General features: G+C 44.3%; 1 protein-coding gene across 1 annotated transcript in view; it reads left to right on the forward strand.

The window, feature by feature from the left end:
• Positions 1 to 18,192, forward strand: part of LOC147710107 (zinc-binding protein A33-like) — a 441,227-nt gene that overhangs the window by 160,103 nt on the left and 262,932 nt on the right. The window contains exon 5 of the mRNA XM_086920807.1: positions 3,094 to 3,126. Coding sequence (XP_086776933.1) covers positions 3,094 to 3,126 — 33 coding nt within the window. The remainder of the gene's footprint in view (positions 1 to 3,093; positions 3,127 to 18,192) is intronic.

An 18,192-nucleotide genomic window follows, 5' to 3' on the forward strand; every position in this document is an offset into this window, starting at 1 on the left:
GATGCATTCTACAACGGTCATATTGTCAGACCAGAACATGACAGAATGATCTTTGAACCCTTCGGGCCAGGTTCTCAGGGCCACCAGAATGGGAAACAGTTCAAGTAAAGCAATATTACTCGTCAGCCCCTCCTCATGCCACCATGGGGGCCACCTTTGTGCCGACCATTTTGTGCCGAAGATGGCGCCAAAGCCTATGCTTCCCGCTGAATCTGTCCATAGACCAAGCTCTTCAGAGGACACGGCTGGCTTGTTCCAGACGACTCGACCATTGAAGTCCGCCAAAAATGCTAACCAAATACGCATGTCCTGGCGGACCTCAGCCGATAACCTCGTGCGATGATGACCCTCCTTTAGGCCAACCATCGCTTGGGCAATTGAACGGGAAAAGGGGCGGGCCATTGGGATCACCCTCAAGGCAAAGTTCAACTTCCCCACCAATTGTTGCAACTGATGCAGTGTAACCTTAGATGCATTTAAACATACTTGCAGGGCTGCCCTGAATTTCGACACTTTGCTAGCTGGTAGACGGAAACAACCCTCACTAGAGTCCAACTCGATCCCCAAAAACTCGAGGCAAGTCGTGGGACCCACAGTTTTACCTGGTGCCAATGGCACGCCAAATTGACCCATCAATACACAGAATTCAGCCAAGGCCTGGGCACATTCGGGATTTCCGGCGGGTCCAAGAAACAGAAAGTCATCAAGGTAATGCATCACATTTCGGAAACCCGTTTTCTTCGTGAACACCCATTGCAAAAAAGTGCTGAACTTCTCAAAATATGCACACGATATAGAGCATCCCATTGGCATACACCTATCCATGTAATATGATCCCTGAAACATGAATCCCAGAAGACGCTGGTCGTCTGGGTGTACCGGGAGCAACCGGAACGCTGACTCGATATCTGATTTCGCCATCAACGTCCCGGGCCCCAGGCGATTCAAAATGGCTACTGCTTCATCAAATGATGCGTACCGCACCGAACATACCTCTGGATCAATTGCATCGTTCACCGAAAGACCCTGTGGAGCTGACAGATTATGGATTAATCGAAACTCACCTGGGTCCTTCTTGGGGACCACCCCTAACGGAGAACAGACAAAATACGGTACCGGGGTACACTAAACGGCCCGGCGACCCGTCCCCTGCTAACCTCTTTCTGGATCTTATCTTGCACTACAGATGTATGCTGCAAGACGGAAAGTTGATTTCTGCACGTCCCGACACCTTGAAAGTCCCCTACCGGGATGCGGAAACCATATGAAAAACCGTTCCGCAGCACCCCAGCAGAAGTACGATCTGGGTACTCACTGAGCCAAGGAGTCATCGCCAAGGTATCAATCGGGGTTGGTAAAGGCGCCCCTCGGCCTATATTAGACTTGTTTGGCGCCTCCCTTACCCCCATTCTCACTCGTTCTGGCTCTACACGAGGACTTCAGGATGGGACGACCCGCAATTGCTACATTCGTGTTTGAATTTACACGATCCCGGAGGCCTGGTACATTTTCCCTTGTTGAAATTGAAGCAGAAACCCCTTTTTCCTGTGTTGCCGGCAGGTCTCGAGTAATCGTCGGTGCTCGTACCTGACCGAAAGGGCGTCCCCGCATTTTGGCGGGAGTAATCAACAACATTGCTCCCTACCAACGGCATTTTTAACATTCATGACTCTTTCATTTTATCCCATGTCACAGAATCGTAACAATCCCAAGTTAAACCTTTGTTATGTTCCTTTTCTTTCCTGAACAAATTGTCATAACAGAACCAATGGTTACCTTGATACGCTGTCGAGTAACCCATAATTCGTGACTGATAAATGGGAAACTCAGGAAGCAACTCGGGCCTACGTTCCCCCAAAATCGATGTAAAAATACCCCACGCATTGCCCCAGTTGCCAATATTCTCATTTACCTTAAAGGCGGCCATTTTTGCGCGCCAAACACTCGGATGCATTAGGTCCTTCTGACTCTTAACATGCTCCACCTCATAATGATCAACAAGCATGGAGAAAATATTCACATACTCCCCCGCCCAAATCTTTTCCTTTATTGCTAAAGGCACATGTTGTCCCAATCTCTCTCTACGAGAGGGTGCTGACTCATCCCTTGCGATCGGCAATGGCCGCTTACCTGAACCGGACGCTGCTTCCGCCACTTGCGGCTTGTCTATCACCGCCACCGGCGCGGTCACCTTAGCTGCATCTCTTTTCTCACGCAGCCCTTTTATCAGCGCCTGTGCCTCGGCAGCCGTGGCGCCCTCACTACTATCCCCCAACCACGCTGCTAGCTGTGCTGCCAGCTCGGGGGGCATATCCTCATTGGATGTCGGGGTGACGACAACGGGGATTGGATTCCCCTCCATCGGTACTGGGGTCGGCGCCTCGAGCGGGGCAGAGGGAACCGGGACGTCTCCACCGGCTGGAACCCTTCTCGGCCTCTTAGGTCTCCCTCCAGCCGGCGGACGGCCCGAACCCTCCTCCCCGTCTCGCTCCGCCAGCCGCTTCTTTATGTCGGACATCTCCTTAAAAAGGGCCCGCACCATCTGATCAGTCGTCATTCTCTTTGCGCCTTTCTTGGGCATCTCTCCGACGAAGTATCTAGAAGACAAAGAAAAAGATCAAAACGCTCAAAATTGTCTCTTCGTTCTGTCCCGAGCTCACGTGTAGCGAGGAGGTGCAGCTTCAGAGCACAAGAACAAGAGGACGTCTTCTGGTCTTGCGTCCCTTTTTATCCGTCTTCAGGGCGGGCGTAAACCCGCCCCTGCCTGCCCCGAGGGCGTGGCTGGCTGCGTCGGTGTCTAGGCCAGCCCACTCTAGGGCGGGAAAAAGCGCGCCCCGGCTACGCCGCTTCGGGCATACCAGCCGAGACGCGCCTCCCGTCAAAAAATGGCTTCCCGGGGGGATCGAGGCACTCCGCCATACGTTCGGGGGGACCGAGTGGTCGCCCCTTTCCATTCACCGCCAAATGGGGAAAGTGGCCATGCAACTAATGTGAATGTTGTGTTTGAAATGTACCAGTGTGTGCTCACATCTTCATCATGAGATGGAAACATTCCAAAGTAGATTGTGTCTGATATTTCTCTTCTCCCCTCAGGAGCCTCAGCCTGTGACCTGGAGAAGGAAAGAGGTAAATGACATATTAGGGAATTTGAATATTTATGAGCTAAATATGAAATCTGTGGAGATGGGGTCAAGTGTAAGCACATATGTTTTGATATGCTTCCACACTGAAGGAAGGAGTACCCTTTAGAGGTGTTAGAAACTCATTTAGTTTGCTTTTGTGTGAATAAGTGACATTTCATAGGAATCATGCAAGATTATGCATAATTAAATGATGTACAAATTTGCACTAAATGTTAGCACAAAATTATTAATAGCGTAAATTTTTTATGTGAAGGAATCTTTTGTGCAAAAAAAATAGTGCCGAAAAAAGCACCATGAACAACACCCATTGTGTTCTGTTGTTCCTGTGTTTTCATTGTATATTTGAACCTGGAATGGCATAAAAAAAAAGTGATGGATGGAATGCTTGAATTACTCTCAGGCCCTGGCGATCACTCTGGGCCACATCCCAATCCACCATTTTCCCCCACCATTCCACCTCAGTTTGGACCCACTCATATGTAGATAATCTTTTACCCTCATCCAATCAGAACAGTCCAGCTGGACTGTGAGGCTAGGACCTCCCTCAACTGGAAAACAAGCGGCCCAGGACCGGTTTTGCCATTATTATGGGTTCGACAGCCAGGTATAGCTTGATTCCAGTAGCACAGAGAGCCCTGGACCCATGTCTGGGCATACCAGTCACACTTAGGGCATCAAAAGCAAAGCTTTGGATGAAAAGCTTGAATTAATTTAAACCACTGGCGATCTCTCTGGGCCGCATCCCAATCTTTCATTTCATGCCCGCCATGTCACTCTCATTTTGTACCCAGCCATTTGCAAACCAGTCTTGACTCTGCTTCAAACAGTCCAGACCGAACTGCCAGGCCAGTTCCTCCCTGCAGTGGAACTCAGGCAACCCAGGACCGGTTTCACCTTTATTATGGGCTCATCAACCATGAACACCTTCATTTCGGTGACACAGTGAGCACGGAACCTCGTCTGGGCATACCTGTCACACTTAGGTCATCACATAACAAAGTGACGTATGGAAAGCCATGTCCAAATCCATAATTTTTTACCCACCGTGCCACCTGAGGCAAGACCCAAACATGCAAATCAGTCTTGACCCTGCTCCAATCAGAACAGTCCAGTTCCAAGTACCTAGGCAGGACCTCCCTTAACTGGGAAAAAAGCAACCGAGGACTGGTTCTGCCTTCATAATGGGCTTGTCAGCCAGATATACCTTGATTCCGGTGGCACAGTGAGTACTGGGATCCAAGTTTAGGCACCCCGGTCACACTTAGGGTATCGAAAAACAAAGTGATAGATGGAATGCCTGAATCAATCTCAGCGACTGGTGATCGCTCTGGACTGCATCCGAATCCATTGTTGATCACTTACCATGCCACCTCAGTTTAGACCCAGCCATTTTCAAATTAGTTTTGACCCTGCTCCAATCAGAACAGTCCAATCAGAATAGCGAGGTCTGCACTTGCCACAGGAAGGCGTTCCATGGGTGGAGTGTGGGTGCCTGCGTTGGCACAGTAAGATAGCAGGCGTGCGTCTTATCTTAGTAGATACGTTGCATTCCAGTCCTCTCCCTGTCACACAACATTGTGCAGTAAGGTGTCTTGCTGTGTTGCGCTGTGTGACTTGTTAGCAAATCTGGCACTAAATACATAAATACATACAGGCTAGGTATATAAAAAGAAACCTAGGTATTATAATCATACAGGTTAGGGATATTAAAAGAAACCTAGGTATTATAATCATACACGCTAGGGATATTAAACAAAGCCCAGTTATTATAATCATACAGGCTAGGGATGTAAAAAGAAACCTAGGTATTTTAATCCTAGAGGCTAGGGATATAAAAAGAAACCTAGGTATTATAATCATACAGGCTAGGGATATAATTGTTACTAGTCCCTCAGGCTACACATACGTAGTTTACAATGTGGGACAGACAACTCCTATAGCTTCAAATTTACATTTGTATTCCGAAGTCGAAGCCCATTTCATTCTCATAAAGAAAATTATTATGTAGTGCACATGGCCAAATTGAAGGAGCGCCTTTGGCACAGCGGAAACTAATTATCATATGTCTCCTGTTCCTACACTGAAAGCGATGACAAAAGCAAGTACACCTAATCTTTACACTTTTTACCTGCAGTGGGCAGTTCACAGTTCACATTCGCAGTACTATACCAAAAATACTGATGGAAATAGCTACCTAAAGAATCTAAAATGATATGCAGCAACACGATATTGCAAACAAACAAATGTTGCCAAAAAATAGACCTGCATAGACTCCCCTTGCTGGCTCTGAATAGAAGTTTGGAATAACTTGCCTTGATCATATCATATCAATCACAGCAGTAAACCAATATGCTAGTTGCTGCTGATCCATGCTCCAGATTCATGTGTTTGACCACAAAGAACTGCTGATGCCTGAGCAGTCATAAAAGACTTGCTATGACTAGTCGCAATTGGCGCACTTCATTCAGACAAATGTCCTGTGTTTGCAGCAAAGGCATTCAGGGATTCCATGGGCCTAATTCACAAAGCTAAACTTACACTTTTGGAGTAAGATTGTACTTGATCTCAATAGATCTGAGCCGGCCGAGAGAACATGTGTGACCTGTACACTCACTTTTATTGCAAAATGTCCAAGAAGTCAGAACCAACCTATCTATTGTGAAGCATTCCAAATCCACCACTGGTGAAGATAAGGTTTCTAAAGCGGCTGGAGGGTCACTCCCCAAAGTGGAAGTGCTAGCTCAAGAAAAGATCCCTGAAAAAGAAGTTTACATACCATCTTACAGACCACCCTTTCTAGTTCTTGAGGTAAAGACACAAATAGTAAACCTGCTTCGACTGCTTGGTTCAAAGAAAAACAGGAAGGTTCCATCTACCACCTCAAAAAGCATTAAGTGGTCGATTCTATTCAGCAGACCCCTCTTGACACCAAAATGTCTTCAGAGTAGAATCTCACAACGTCTCCCTCCCGCCTAGAAAAGAAGCACAGCCCTGTTGAAATTCTGAGTCTCATTCCGGGGACTCCAAATCCTTCTACGTCTCCAGCTTTACTCCAAGTGCCAGTTTCCATGGAGGGCCTTGATGCTGCAATTTCATCAATCCCAATGATTTAATCTACTGCTGTAGTTTATTATGAAAACTATACATGAAACTATCTATGAAATGTTCTATGAAACAATAACACACTCCAATGTGGGCCCAAATAGATTGATTGACTAAGGAGACATTGCCAAAGGACTATCAAAAGTCATTCCTATATTGACTAAATATTACTGTTCTCTGTATGTCTGTTTAATGGTTTGTACATTCAAGTTAAGTGTGTGTATTCATTTGGACATGTCGTCTTTATGTGAAGTGATCATTCTGTTTTCATTTGAAAATGACTTGTTGAGGCATATGGGCTGCAGACAATGATTACACTTTGTTGTTGTCTTGGAAGAGTATTTGTCTGCTGGATGACTCCTCCCTTAGATCGATCGTAGTGCGCATGGGCATCGACCCCATCTTCAGATTGGTTTTTTCCGCCATCGGGCTCTGATGTGTTCATCGTTCGTTCCCGTTACCGATCTCTTTTCGAATCCATAAATCAATCTACAAACATCGACATCGTCTTCGACACTGATTCCGGTTACCCGCGTCGAAGAAAGGTTCCACTTCTCGATTCCAGCGTTCATCGGGGCCGTCGGGTCCAACTGCGCCATTGGGCCTTTGTCACATGGAAAGAACACCCTTCAAGAAGTGCCCTCAGTGTGGACACAAATTTCCCCACACTGACCTGCATGAGGTTTGCAACCTGTGCTTGTCTCCAGAGCACGAGAGTCGAGACTGTGAGGCCTGCGCTTCGTTCCGGTCCAAGAAAACAATCAGGAACCGTCGAGCTCGAAGATCCATGGAAAAGTCATCGTCGTCGACACCAGACCTCATCATCGACGAGGAACCGATCGAGGTAGACGCCGAAGAACAGCAAGAAGACGTCGCTTCCGAAGCAGAGGATTCAGCTTCCGGAGCCGAGGATCGATCCGAAGATGACAATCTTCTTCCAGCTGGTCAACAGGTCGTGAGTAAGAGCGTCGACCCTGTTTACCCCACCATACCGGGACAGGCTTCTGTTCCACCTCCACCTTCGGGTCCAGGTGCACACCGACCAAAACCTTCCGGCGCCCCGCCTTCAGGCTCGGCAGCGAAGAGTACTAAAAAACCTCCAGTCAACTCAGGCTCGAGTCAGTCTGTCGGTCCCGAAAAGCAGAAGGTGCCTAAGCCAAAGTCAACACCGGCACCAAAACATCCATCGGTACCGAAAACGGGCGAGCCGAAACCAAGTTCAGCGGCAAAAGACGTTCCCAAAGTTACCGAACCGAAAATAACCCCGGTTCCGAAAAAAGCAGACACGAAGACAGTTCCAATACCGAAACATACTTCGGCTCCAAGAGCAGGTCAATCTAAACACCCGGGAACAAAACCTTCGGATCCAAAAAGCACAGATTCAAAGAAAAGACAATAAAAGTCTTCGGAACCGAAACCAAAAACCGTTCTAAAGACAATAGACAATGCAAAGTCTAAGCCTGTCGGCTCCAAACAAGAAAAATCGGCGCCGAAAAAGGATTTAACAATAGAAGAGCTTTTCCAACCTGATTCAAGGCAAAAGACTCTTAAAATTCATCCAAAGACTGGACACATATACACAGTGCCTGAAAAGAGGAAAATGGACCAGCCTAAACCATCGCCAGTTCCTTCAAAAAAGCATGTTCAAACTTCCCCTATAAGAATTCCTTCACCTAAAGTACAAATGCCAGTAGATATCTCTCTTGTATATTCACCAGCTAGTACACATAGTCTTATACCTCAAGATGATTAAGAGGTAGGGAGAGAACATTAAACGGATGATATTAATGACCCAGATGATATGGCTGAGCTATCAGGTGACCCATGGGAAGATTATAATGCACCAGATGCACCAGATCTACCACAAGACGAGGCATACCCGTTTAGGCCATCTCCCCCTGATTATACTATTGGGTTCACCCAGCTCATTCATAGAGCAGCCACTTTCCATGGAGTAGACTTACATACAGATCGTAGAAGAAGACTTTCTAATGGACACACTGTTAACATCACATAAGACCACAACCACACTGACAATACTTAATGGAGTGGTAAGACACGCACCACAAATATTTAAAGACTCAGTCAGAGCCAGGGTATTTAACCCCAGACTAGAAAAGAAGTACAAAGCGGCTTCAACTGATCCAGCATATATTAAAGGACAGTTGCCACTAGGCTCAATGGTAGTGTCAAATGCGAGAACGAGAGCTAACTCACAGACAACAGGGGATGCTCCACAACCCGACAAAGAGTCTAACCTTTTAGATGCCTCAGGAAAACGCACCATCTTACAAGAAGCCAATATATGGAGGATTGCTAACACTCAAGCCCTGTTAGCAAGATATGACAGAGCTCATTATGATGAGTTAGAGTCACTCATGCAACACTTGCCAGAACAATATAAGACTAGGGCTTCTGACCTAATACAAGAAGGCAAGGTTATAACAAATACCTCTATAAGATGCGCACTAGACGCTGCAGACACATCATCTAGAGCAGCAAATACAGGGATACTGTTGCGTTCAAACCAGAAGTACAGGCTAGTATCCTTAAGTTCAAAAGGATTTTATTGAAGTATTTTGTAGACAAAAGAAATAGACAAGTACAATACAAAAAGAATAAATCTTACATGCGTAAATGATTAAATGATGAGCATGAAATGCAGTAAGCCAAAAATGAAGAGGAAGGGAAAAGGGAGAAAAAAGGGGGGGAGGGGCGGGGGAGTGAACATATCATAGAATCATAAAATCATAAAATATAGAGTCACAATTAAATTGAATACAAAAAAGAGGGTAAATAAGGAGAAATTAAGCACCAAAATTCATAAGAGAATACTTATTCATATCATTGCATAACATATGAATCAATAGGAGACCAAAAAGATTGAAATGACTGTGAATTGTGAATACCGCCTTTAAGAGACAGCTGAGCACCTCTTCTTGTAAAGGTAATCCACGACCACCAAGCATGAACTGAAAGAGAAGAAGCATCTTTCCAAAAAAAAGTAATGGACTTTAAAGCAGCTGTAATTAAAAAATTAAATAATTTTGCCTCTGACTCACTAAGAGGATGGGAAAGGGCAACCGATTTACATATTAACATAGCATAAGAAATATCATCATGTAAAGGCAAAATTTTCAAAATGACATTCCAAACATCCGACCAAAATTTCATAATAACTGGGCATTCAAATAACATATGACGAAGTGACCCAGAACTTGAATTGCAGTGCCAACAAACATCAGATGGTAACAATTTCGCACGTCTTAATCGAGATGGGGTCCATAGAGCGTTAAATAAAATATAAGCATTAGTCTGATAAAGAGACACCGGAAGCCAACCAGAGATACTGTTGAGCCATATTGAGGACCATGAGTCATCTGATAGGGAAATGGAAAGTTCATTATTCCAAAAAGATGAGATTGCACCAACATTGGAGCCCTGGGAGGTGGTACATTTTTTATAAAAAACAGGGACAGCTTTGGGGGAAGACGTAACAGCCGTAAGGTAAATTAATAGGTCATTAGTGGTGGAAGAGGGAATACCATTGGGAAAAGAGTCCAAAATGATTTTAGGACTCTATATCAAACCAAATTGGAGGTTTGACCACATGTGAATTTGTAAACCATAAGGAGCTTTGTTTTAAGATAAAAGCTTTATGGTAGAGGTAAAAGTCTGGAAGGGCAAATCCCGCCTGGGACGTTTTAATTTCCTGTAAGCAATACGAGGAACTTTGTTAGACCAAAGGAATTTAGATAACAGTTTATCAACATCTTTATAGAATTTTAAAGGAAATTGAGGGGGAATCATAGCCAAGGAGTAAAAGGTTTTTGGTGCAATATTCATTTTTACAGCCTCCATTCTCCCCCACCAGGTGAGATGAAGGGAAGACCACTTGGACGTTTTGTTTTTGATATAATCAAGTATAAAATTGCTATTTCGTTTTAATGTAGCAGGCAACGAGGAGGCAAATAGGCTACCTAAGTACTTAAGCTTAATGTTTTGCCAAAGAAAATCTGTGTTTGGTAACATATCCGAGGTACAAAAAGCATTCAAAGGAAAAAATCCAGTCTTACTTACATTTAATTTATAACCTGAAACCACAGAATAATTTGCAATGATGTCTAATAGGGAGGGAACAGAGGAAAGAGGATTACTAATAAACAATAATACATCATCTGCATAAGCTAAAATTTTAACAGTGACATCATTTATCGCAATACCCTGAATATTGTCACAGCAGCGGATATAATTAAGAAAAGGCTCAATTCCTAATAAAAATAACAGTGGGAAAAGGGGACAACCCTGCCTAGTACCTCTAAAGAGAGGAAATTGAGTAAAAATTTGACCATTAATAAACAAACGAGCAGTAGGGGCAAAATATAAAGCAGAAATCATACGAATAAAATGGGCACCAAAATTAAAAGATAATAAAGTTTTAAATAAAAATTGCCAATGAATTTTGCCAAATGCTTTTTCTGCATTAAAAGCCATCACTCCCGCAGGGGAAGTAAGGTAAGGGCTCTGTTCAATAACGTGTAAAAGTGTTCTAGTACTATTAGCAGAGTACCTATTTTTCATAAAACCAGATTGATCTGGATGAATGATGGAGTGAAGGACAGGAGCTAATCTAGTGGCAAGGATTTTAGCATAAAGCTTACAGTCCTGGTTTATTAGGGAGATGGGACGATAATTAGAAACCAGGGTAGGGTCTTTATCAGGCTTGGGCAAAACAATGATTAGAGCATCCGTAAAGGACCCCGAAATAGTACCAGAGGAACCAAAATGGGAAAAAAGTGCACTTAGATAAGGTAAAAGGTGAGACTGAAACTCTTTATAAAATTCAGCTGGGATACCATCCGGGTCTGGGGATTTATTCTTAGGAAGTGATTTAATAGCAATTAAAATCTCATCACAAGTAATTGGAGAATCTAAACCTATTCTATCTGAGGGAGAAACGTGAGGTAAATTACACTTGTTTAAAAAGCAATCAATTAAAGAATCATCACAGGGGACTGGTTTACTATATAGGGTAGAATAAAAATTTTAAAATTCTTGACAATGTCATTATGGGAAATAGCAACTTGGCCACGGGAACCGCGTATTGATGTTATTTGAGTTTTATCCCTCTTGATCCGTAAATAGTTTGCAAGGAGTTTCCCAGATCTATTGGTATTAAAGCGAAATTTAGCATTAGATTTTGCGAGTTGGATTCCTGCTCTAGTTCTAAGTAAAGCATTAAATTCATAACGAAGCTTTTGTAGTTTAAATTTGTGTTGAGGGTCATTAGAAGAAATAAATAAACGTTCATATTTAGCAATTTGTGTTTCCAAATGTTTAACATTAGAGTTACATTGTTTGTTCTCATGGGCCATAATAGAAATTGTGGTACCTCTAATGTAGGCCTTAAAGGCATCCCATCTATTGGCAATCGAAGTTGAACCTTCAGGGTTGAACAAAAAATAGTCTTGAATAGCTTGTAATAGTTTAGATTTATGCGTATCATTAAGTGCAATGTTCATGTTCATACGCCACCTACTTTGTTTGGTAAAAGTAGAGGAAATGTTTAAAACAAAGGAAATTAAGGCATGGTCCGAAATATCAATATTACCTACAACAGGGTTGGTGGCTGATTGAAGTGATGAAGGCGAAAGCCAAAAATAATCAATCCTTGAATGAGAATTATGGGGATTAGAGAAAAAGGAAAACCATTTATCAGTAGGAAAGTGTAGCCTCCAAATATCAGCCAACTTGGTTGTGCGAAGGAAAGATTTAAAGGCATGAAAAACTTTAGGGGGTCGGAATTTTGTAGTGGAAAGCCTATCTAGCAACGGATCAATAATCACATTAAAATCCCCCCCAACAATCAAAGGAACTTGCCCCAACTTTAGAACTTCGGTAGTTATAGTAGACCAGAACGAAGGGTCATCAGCCGTAGGACCATAGATATTAAGCAAAAAGAAGGTTGAGTCATGAATTTTAACCTTAACCACAATATATCTACCTTCTGTGTCAGTGAACTTACTAAGAATCTGACAGTGCAACCTTTTTGCAAAGAAAATTGCAACGCCATTTTTCTTCCCCAGCGCAGGAGAGGAAACAATATTATCTACCCACTTTTTCCTCATATATTGTAAAATTTTGTCATCAACATGCGTTTCTTGGAGAAAACAAATGTCAGCGTTGCACGCACCCAGGTAGTCCAAGATTTTAGTGCGTTTTACTGGATGCCGTAGACCCTTGACATTAAGTGAAACAATTTTAACATTATGAGTATTAGCCATTAGGAATTAGAAAGAAGAGGATAGAAAAAAGAATCAGAGGAAGAGGAAATGAAAAACAGCCATGGAGAAAGAGCAACTCTATGTAGAGAGCAAGAAAAGGAAAGACACAATAGGGAGAAACACAAAGGGAAGGAAAAAGGACAAACAAGAAACATAACCATGAAGAAGAATATAGAGACGCACACCCGTTCCTCAAGCATGGCCATAAAACCGTTGGAGCCCGTGAAGAGAGAAATATTTAAATGCCAGGATAAATCAGACTATAAGCGTTCAAGTAACAGGATCATGAGTGTCCATTGACGGTGAAGCTTGTTGTTCCAGAAAAAGTCTTAGATCTTCAGGACGATGAAAAGATTTAGAGAAGGTGTCTTTCCAGACTCTCATCGTAGAAGGATCAAATAGACCATACTTAAAACCAAGGCTTCTCAGTTGTGGGCGATAAGAGGAAAATTCCTTGCGAATAGCAACTGTTTCCTTAGCAAAGTCTTGATGGATAAAGATTTTACAACCATTCACTAAGAGTGAGGGAATGTCTCTTGCTGCTTTCCTGATAAGGACCAAATGATGGTGTCGCAAAACCTTAAAAATCATTTGCCTGGGTTTAGTGTGGCGAAGATTCCTATGTGAGGGAATTCTGTGAGCCTTATCCACTTCAAATTGTTCGGGGAATTTGATATTTAGGAGGCCAGGTAGCAATGACTCTAGATATAAGCGACAATCAGATCCCTCAATCTCTTCAGGCAGATTGAAAATACGGAAATTGTATTGTCTATTACGGTTTTCCAACTCCAGCAATTGAGTATGCATTGGTACTATTTGATTCACCAAAGGTGTAAAAGAGTCCAACTTATTTTTATTGTTCTGAATTTTGATAGTATTATCAGACACTTTCATGGATATAGAAGCCATATGTTTGCGAACATTTTTCACTTCAGTCGCAATAGTATCAGTATTCATGCGCAGCGCTTGAATTTCCTCCAAAATTAGAGCAAGTGACGTCTCAGAAGATTCAACAACGTTAGACTTAGATGGAGTAGGCGATATCTGCTTTTTCCTTTTATTAGCAGCCAAATTTTTATTTTCCATCTTGAGGTGAAAAAATACCCTTTTGCGTCAGTGAAATGTAGGATATGAAAAAACACCTCAAAATGTAATAAATATGAGGGAAAAAGGATGTAAAATTCCCCAAAAGCTCTTCAAAAGGACTGGTGCTGCAGCTAAACTGGGTCGTGGGTGTGGCCAGGCCCAAGCCAGGCCCTCTCTTTGTGAGCACTCCGCCCCCTATGCAGAGCAAGCCGGCAGAAGCTGAAGCAGAGGCAGGGGAGAGGAACCAAAGAGCCAGCAGAAGCACTTCCCCACAGAGAAATCGTTCAAAATTCAAGCACAAGGTGGGAAATATGTATAAAATGCAAGCCCCGCCACAAATTGGTGATTCCTGACAGGAATATCGTCGTTTATCGGCTAATTGGGCCGGTACACTTACGGAGCTCCGGTGGCGGTGGCCATCTTGGTCGACGTGCTCGCGCGACTCTACATGCTAGTATCCTAAACCAACCATTCGACCAACAACATCTTTTCAGTCCAGCAGTGGACAGTGCACTAGAAAAGATGAAGAAGGATACGGACCAGGCAAAATCAATGGGAGCTTTACAGACGCAAGCCCTTAGACCTTCCTTTCGTCGCTCCTCATATAGGGGCGCCTCTAAAAGTTTCTAAACTGATAACACCTCCTCTTCTTACAAAGATACCAACCAAACTTCGCCCAGTAAGGGATATTATAGAGGAGGGTATAGGGGAAACAACAATAAGGGTAGCGGTAGAGGCAACAACAATCGCAACACCTCTGCCCCCAATAAGTGACTTCCCTTCCAACCCCCTAGACCTTTCCACTCCTGTCGGGGGGAGATTACAACAGTTCCTACCTGTCTGGAACTCCATCACCACAGACAGGTGGGTGAGACAAATAATTCAGTCAGGTTATTGCCTGGAGCTCACTTCCGCTCCTCTAACAATACCACCCAGACTGTGTCCCATGTCACGGGAACACCTCATACTATTAAGACAAGAGGCGGAATCTCTACTGCAAAAGAATGCAATAGAACCAGTCCCAACACAGCATCAAAACACAGGGGTTTACTCTCTTTATTTGCCTCCCCCAGAGGGTCCAGCCGATTTCAGGGCTGTTTGACCTGCTGGCAAGGGTGGAACTATTGCGGAGGCCATCTTGGGTAGGGCTATCTTTCCTTAGGGGCGAGAGTCACCGTTATAAAAAGAGTAGAAGGACTTTGGCGTACCATCACTGCTATTTTCGCCTAAGGCTTGAGCCGGGCGGTCATTCTTCTCTCTTGCTGCATTTTAAAAAAATTTGCTTATTGTTTTCACTTGCCCTTTGTGTCCTCTCCCCCCTGCACCAGCGCGCGGATTTAGCGCGACGCTGTGGTGTCTCTGCCGATTTTGGGTAGAGACATTATTTTAAATCACTGACCATTTTAATAGATTGGTTGCACTCCTCCTGCATAGCGCTGCCTCCCCCAGAGGGTCCAGCCGATTTCAGGGCTGTTTGACCTGCTGGCAAGGGTGGAACTATTGCGGCGGCCATCTTGGGTAGGGCTATCCTTCCTTAGGGGCGAGAGTCACCGTTATAAAAATAGACAGCCATGACTCCGCGCAGCGGACGCGATCAGCGGACGCGCCGGAGTCAAGCCAGAGTCCAGCCCGTCTGCGCCCGTCCGCGTACGGGCCGGGCATAGGGCTAAGGACTCTGCTGGGACCACTAAAGGAAATTACAGCAGGCAAGAACTACTAGCCATAAAACCGGACTATGATTGTGAGCTGCACAATTTAGACCCTTCGGACTGGACAGGTCCGGTGAGTTGCCATAAATGTCACAGCACATTCTCATGGTCTCAGGTATCCGCCCTTATAACACTTACCGCCCCTACCCATACTTTAAAAGTGGGCTTAATAAATGCTAGATCTCTACCAAAACATGCCCAGCACATACATGACCTCCTAATAGATGACAACCTAGATTGTCTCTTTATCACAGAGACTTGGCTCAAACCCTGGTGCACTCCGGATCTGGTACATGCCCTACCTTTAGGGTATGGCATCCAAAGGGTTGACAGAGGTAATGAGCAACGGGGGGGGGGAGTGGCCATTGTACATAGAGATATTTTTGGGTGCGTAATGACAGAACTCCATGATTTAAAGGATGCGGAAGGGATGGGCTTTAGTCTTAAAATCCATGACAACTTCTCTTTCTCCGGGGCATTAATCTATCGCCCTCCCGGCACTAGTACTGACTTTTTAGGAAGTATGGGAGACGCGCTAAGCCCACTGATACTTAGATATTCAAACTTTACCTTGCTGGGGGATGTGAACATTCATCTCGAGTCTACCACTGAGGCATCCACTGCCTCCTTTAGAGAAACCATGGATGTACTGGGTCTCAAAATATGTGATACCCCAGCCACCCACGAGGCGGGACACACGATTGATTGTATTGCTACCAACTTAGATATTTTAACAATAGACCAGCTGAAGCCCCAAATATGGACAGACCATGTACTAATACCTTTTACGATCACACCAGAGACTAATGCCAATAATAAGCATACCTGCAAAAGTAACCAGGCCAGACAAGAGGACTGGAAAGCCACTATGAAGCACCCAGAATTAATTTCAATAGCTAGAGATTGTAGACCTAAGTCAGCAGGATCCCCAAACCTAAACACCTTTAGGGAATGGATGACTGTACTAAAAAGTATGACCGGACAGGGAAGACGCAAGCTCAAACCCGGGAAAAAGAAGAGATCCGCCCCTTGGTTTGACCAAGAGCTCAAAAACAAACAGGGGGAACTAAGACGGGCTGAACGTAGCTGGCGGAAAAACTACCTCAGCACAGAACGCAGCAAATATAAAATGACCAAGAAAGCGTACCACGCACTAATCAAACAGGCTAAAACAAAGTACTTCACGTCAGCCATAGCAACAGCAAATAGCAAACAGAAAGCGATCTTTAATATCGTAAAGGACTTTAGTAAACCCAAATGTTTAATGCAGGACATCCCTCCCTCACAAATGCTTTGTGATTCGATCGCAGACTTTTTCGAAGGAAAGGTTAGGGGTCTGACGAAAGACTTTGAGGCTCCCATTTTCGATCCAATATATGAAGACGAAAATACAAGACAGGAAGTCACCCAGCTTACAGTTTTTCGTACAATCAGCCTGGAGGAGACAAAACGTGCCATTTTGGCAACCAAGTCAGGATCACCATTTGATCCATGTCCTATAGGACTCCTACATCTCATTGCTGATATTGTTAACTCAGACATAAATGCTATCGTTAACAACTCACTGTCTACTGCCCACGTCCCCCCTGAGTGGAAACTGGCAGCAGTAAAACCTCTACAAAAAAAACAACTCCCCGACCCCACCACACTCTCAAATCTACGTCCGATTTCATTACTTCCGGCATTGTGTCACTGAGTCCACAGTGAACAAACAGCTGACACGCTTCTTGGAAGAGAATGAGGCATGGCACCCTAACCAAGCTGGTTTTAGGACTCAGCATTCCACCGAATCGGCTCTCCTGTTCACTACTGAAACTATCCGCTCAGCTCTAGATCAAGGCAAGAAGGCCGTCCTGATACTATTAGACCTGTCGGCAGCCTTCGACACGGTCTCACATGCTATCTTAATAGACCGGCTAATCTGACATTAAAGGCATTGCCTTAGAGTGGATAAAAAACTTTCTTAGTGACAGGCGACAAGTGGTGACCTTGGGGGAATTCCGTTCCAGTGAGAAGTCACTGTCAACGGGAGTACCTCAAGGTTCTAGTCTGAGTCCGACATTGTTCAATGTCTATACCGCACCCCTGATACAGCTGATATCGTCCTACGGCATAGATGTAATAGCATATGCCGACGATACTCAACTGATCCTGGTCATGGACAAAGATAACCAGGTCTGGGAGGAAAAACTTAAGTGCTGCTTAACGGCCACCTTTGAGTGGATGCGGAAAAACCACTTAAAATGTAACACAGGCAAGACCGAGATCATGCCTATAGGCCCAAAAAATGAATTCATCCCCAGACTGTGGTGGCCCGAGAAGGCAGAAATACCACCCCACACTACCTCCTCGGCTCGTAACCTTGGGGTACAGTTTGACGCCGATTTATCCTTTAAACATCAGGCGTCAAAAGTGGCAGGCACTTGCTTCGGGGTAATAAAACTGCTCAGGAAGTTCTTTGACTTGCTGCCCCTCGAAGCAAGGAAAACAGTCACGATTGCATTAGTTACTTCTTGTATTGACTATTGCAACAGCCTGTATGCTGGTACCAATAAGGTGGTCACCCATAAACTCCAGATGGTACAGCATGCGGCGGCAAGGCTGGTTTTGAAATGGCCAAGAAAATCCTCAGCAACCAAAGCCCTCAATGTATTACACTGGCTGCCTATAACTAAAAGGGTCCTCCACAAAGTATTGACAATCACCATTCGCGCTGTACATAATTCAGGCCCCATATACCTAAGGAAAAATTTTGTAAAATACTGCCCAACTCGCGCACTACTGTCCTCAAATGCCAATCTTTTGACCATTCCAGGGTTCAGACTCAAAACCCGCGGGGGCAAATCCCTAGCGGTATTGGGGGCCAAA

Source organism: Lissotriton vulgaris, chromosome 5, assembly GCF_964263255.1.
Source record: "Lissotriton vulgaris chromosome 5, aLisVul1.2, whole genome shotgun sequence".
NCBI lineage: Eukaryota > Metazoa > Chordata > Amphibia > Caudata > Salamandridae > Lissotriton > Lissotriton vulgaris.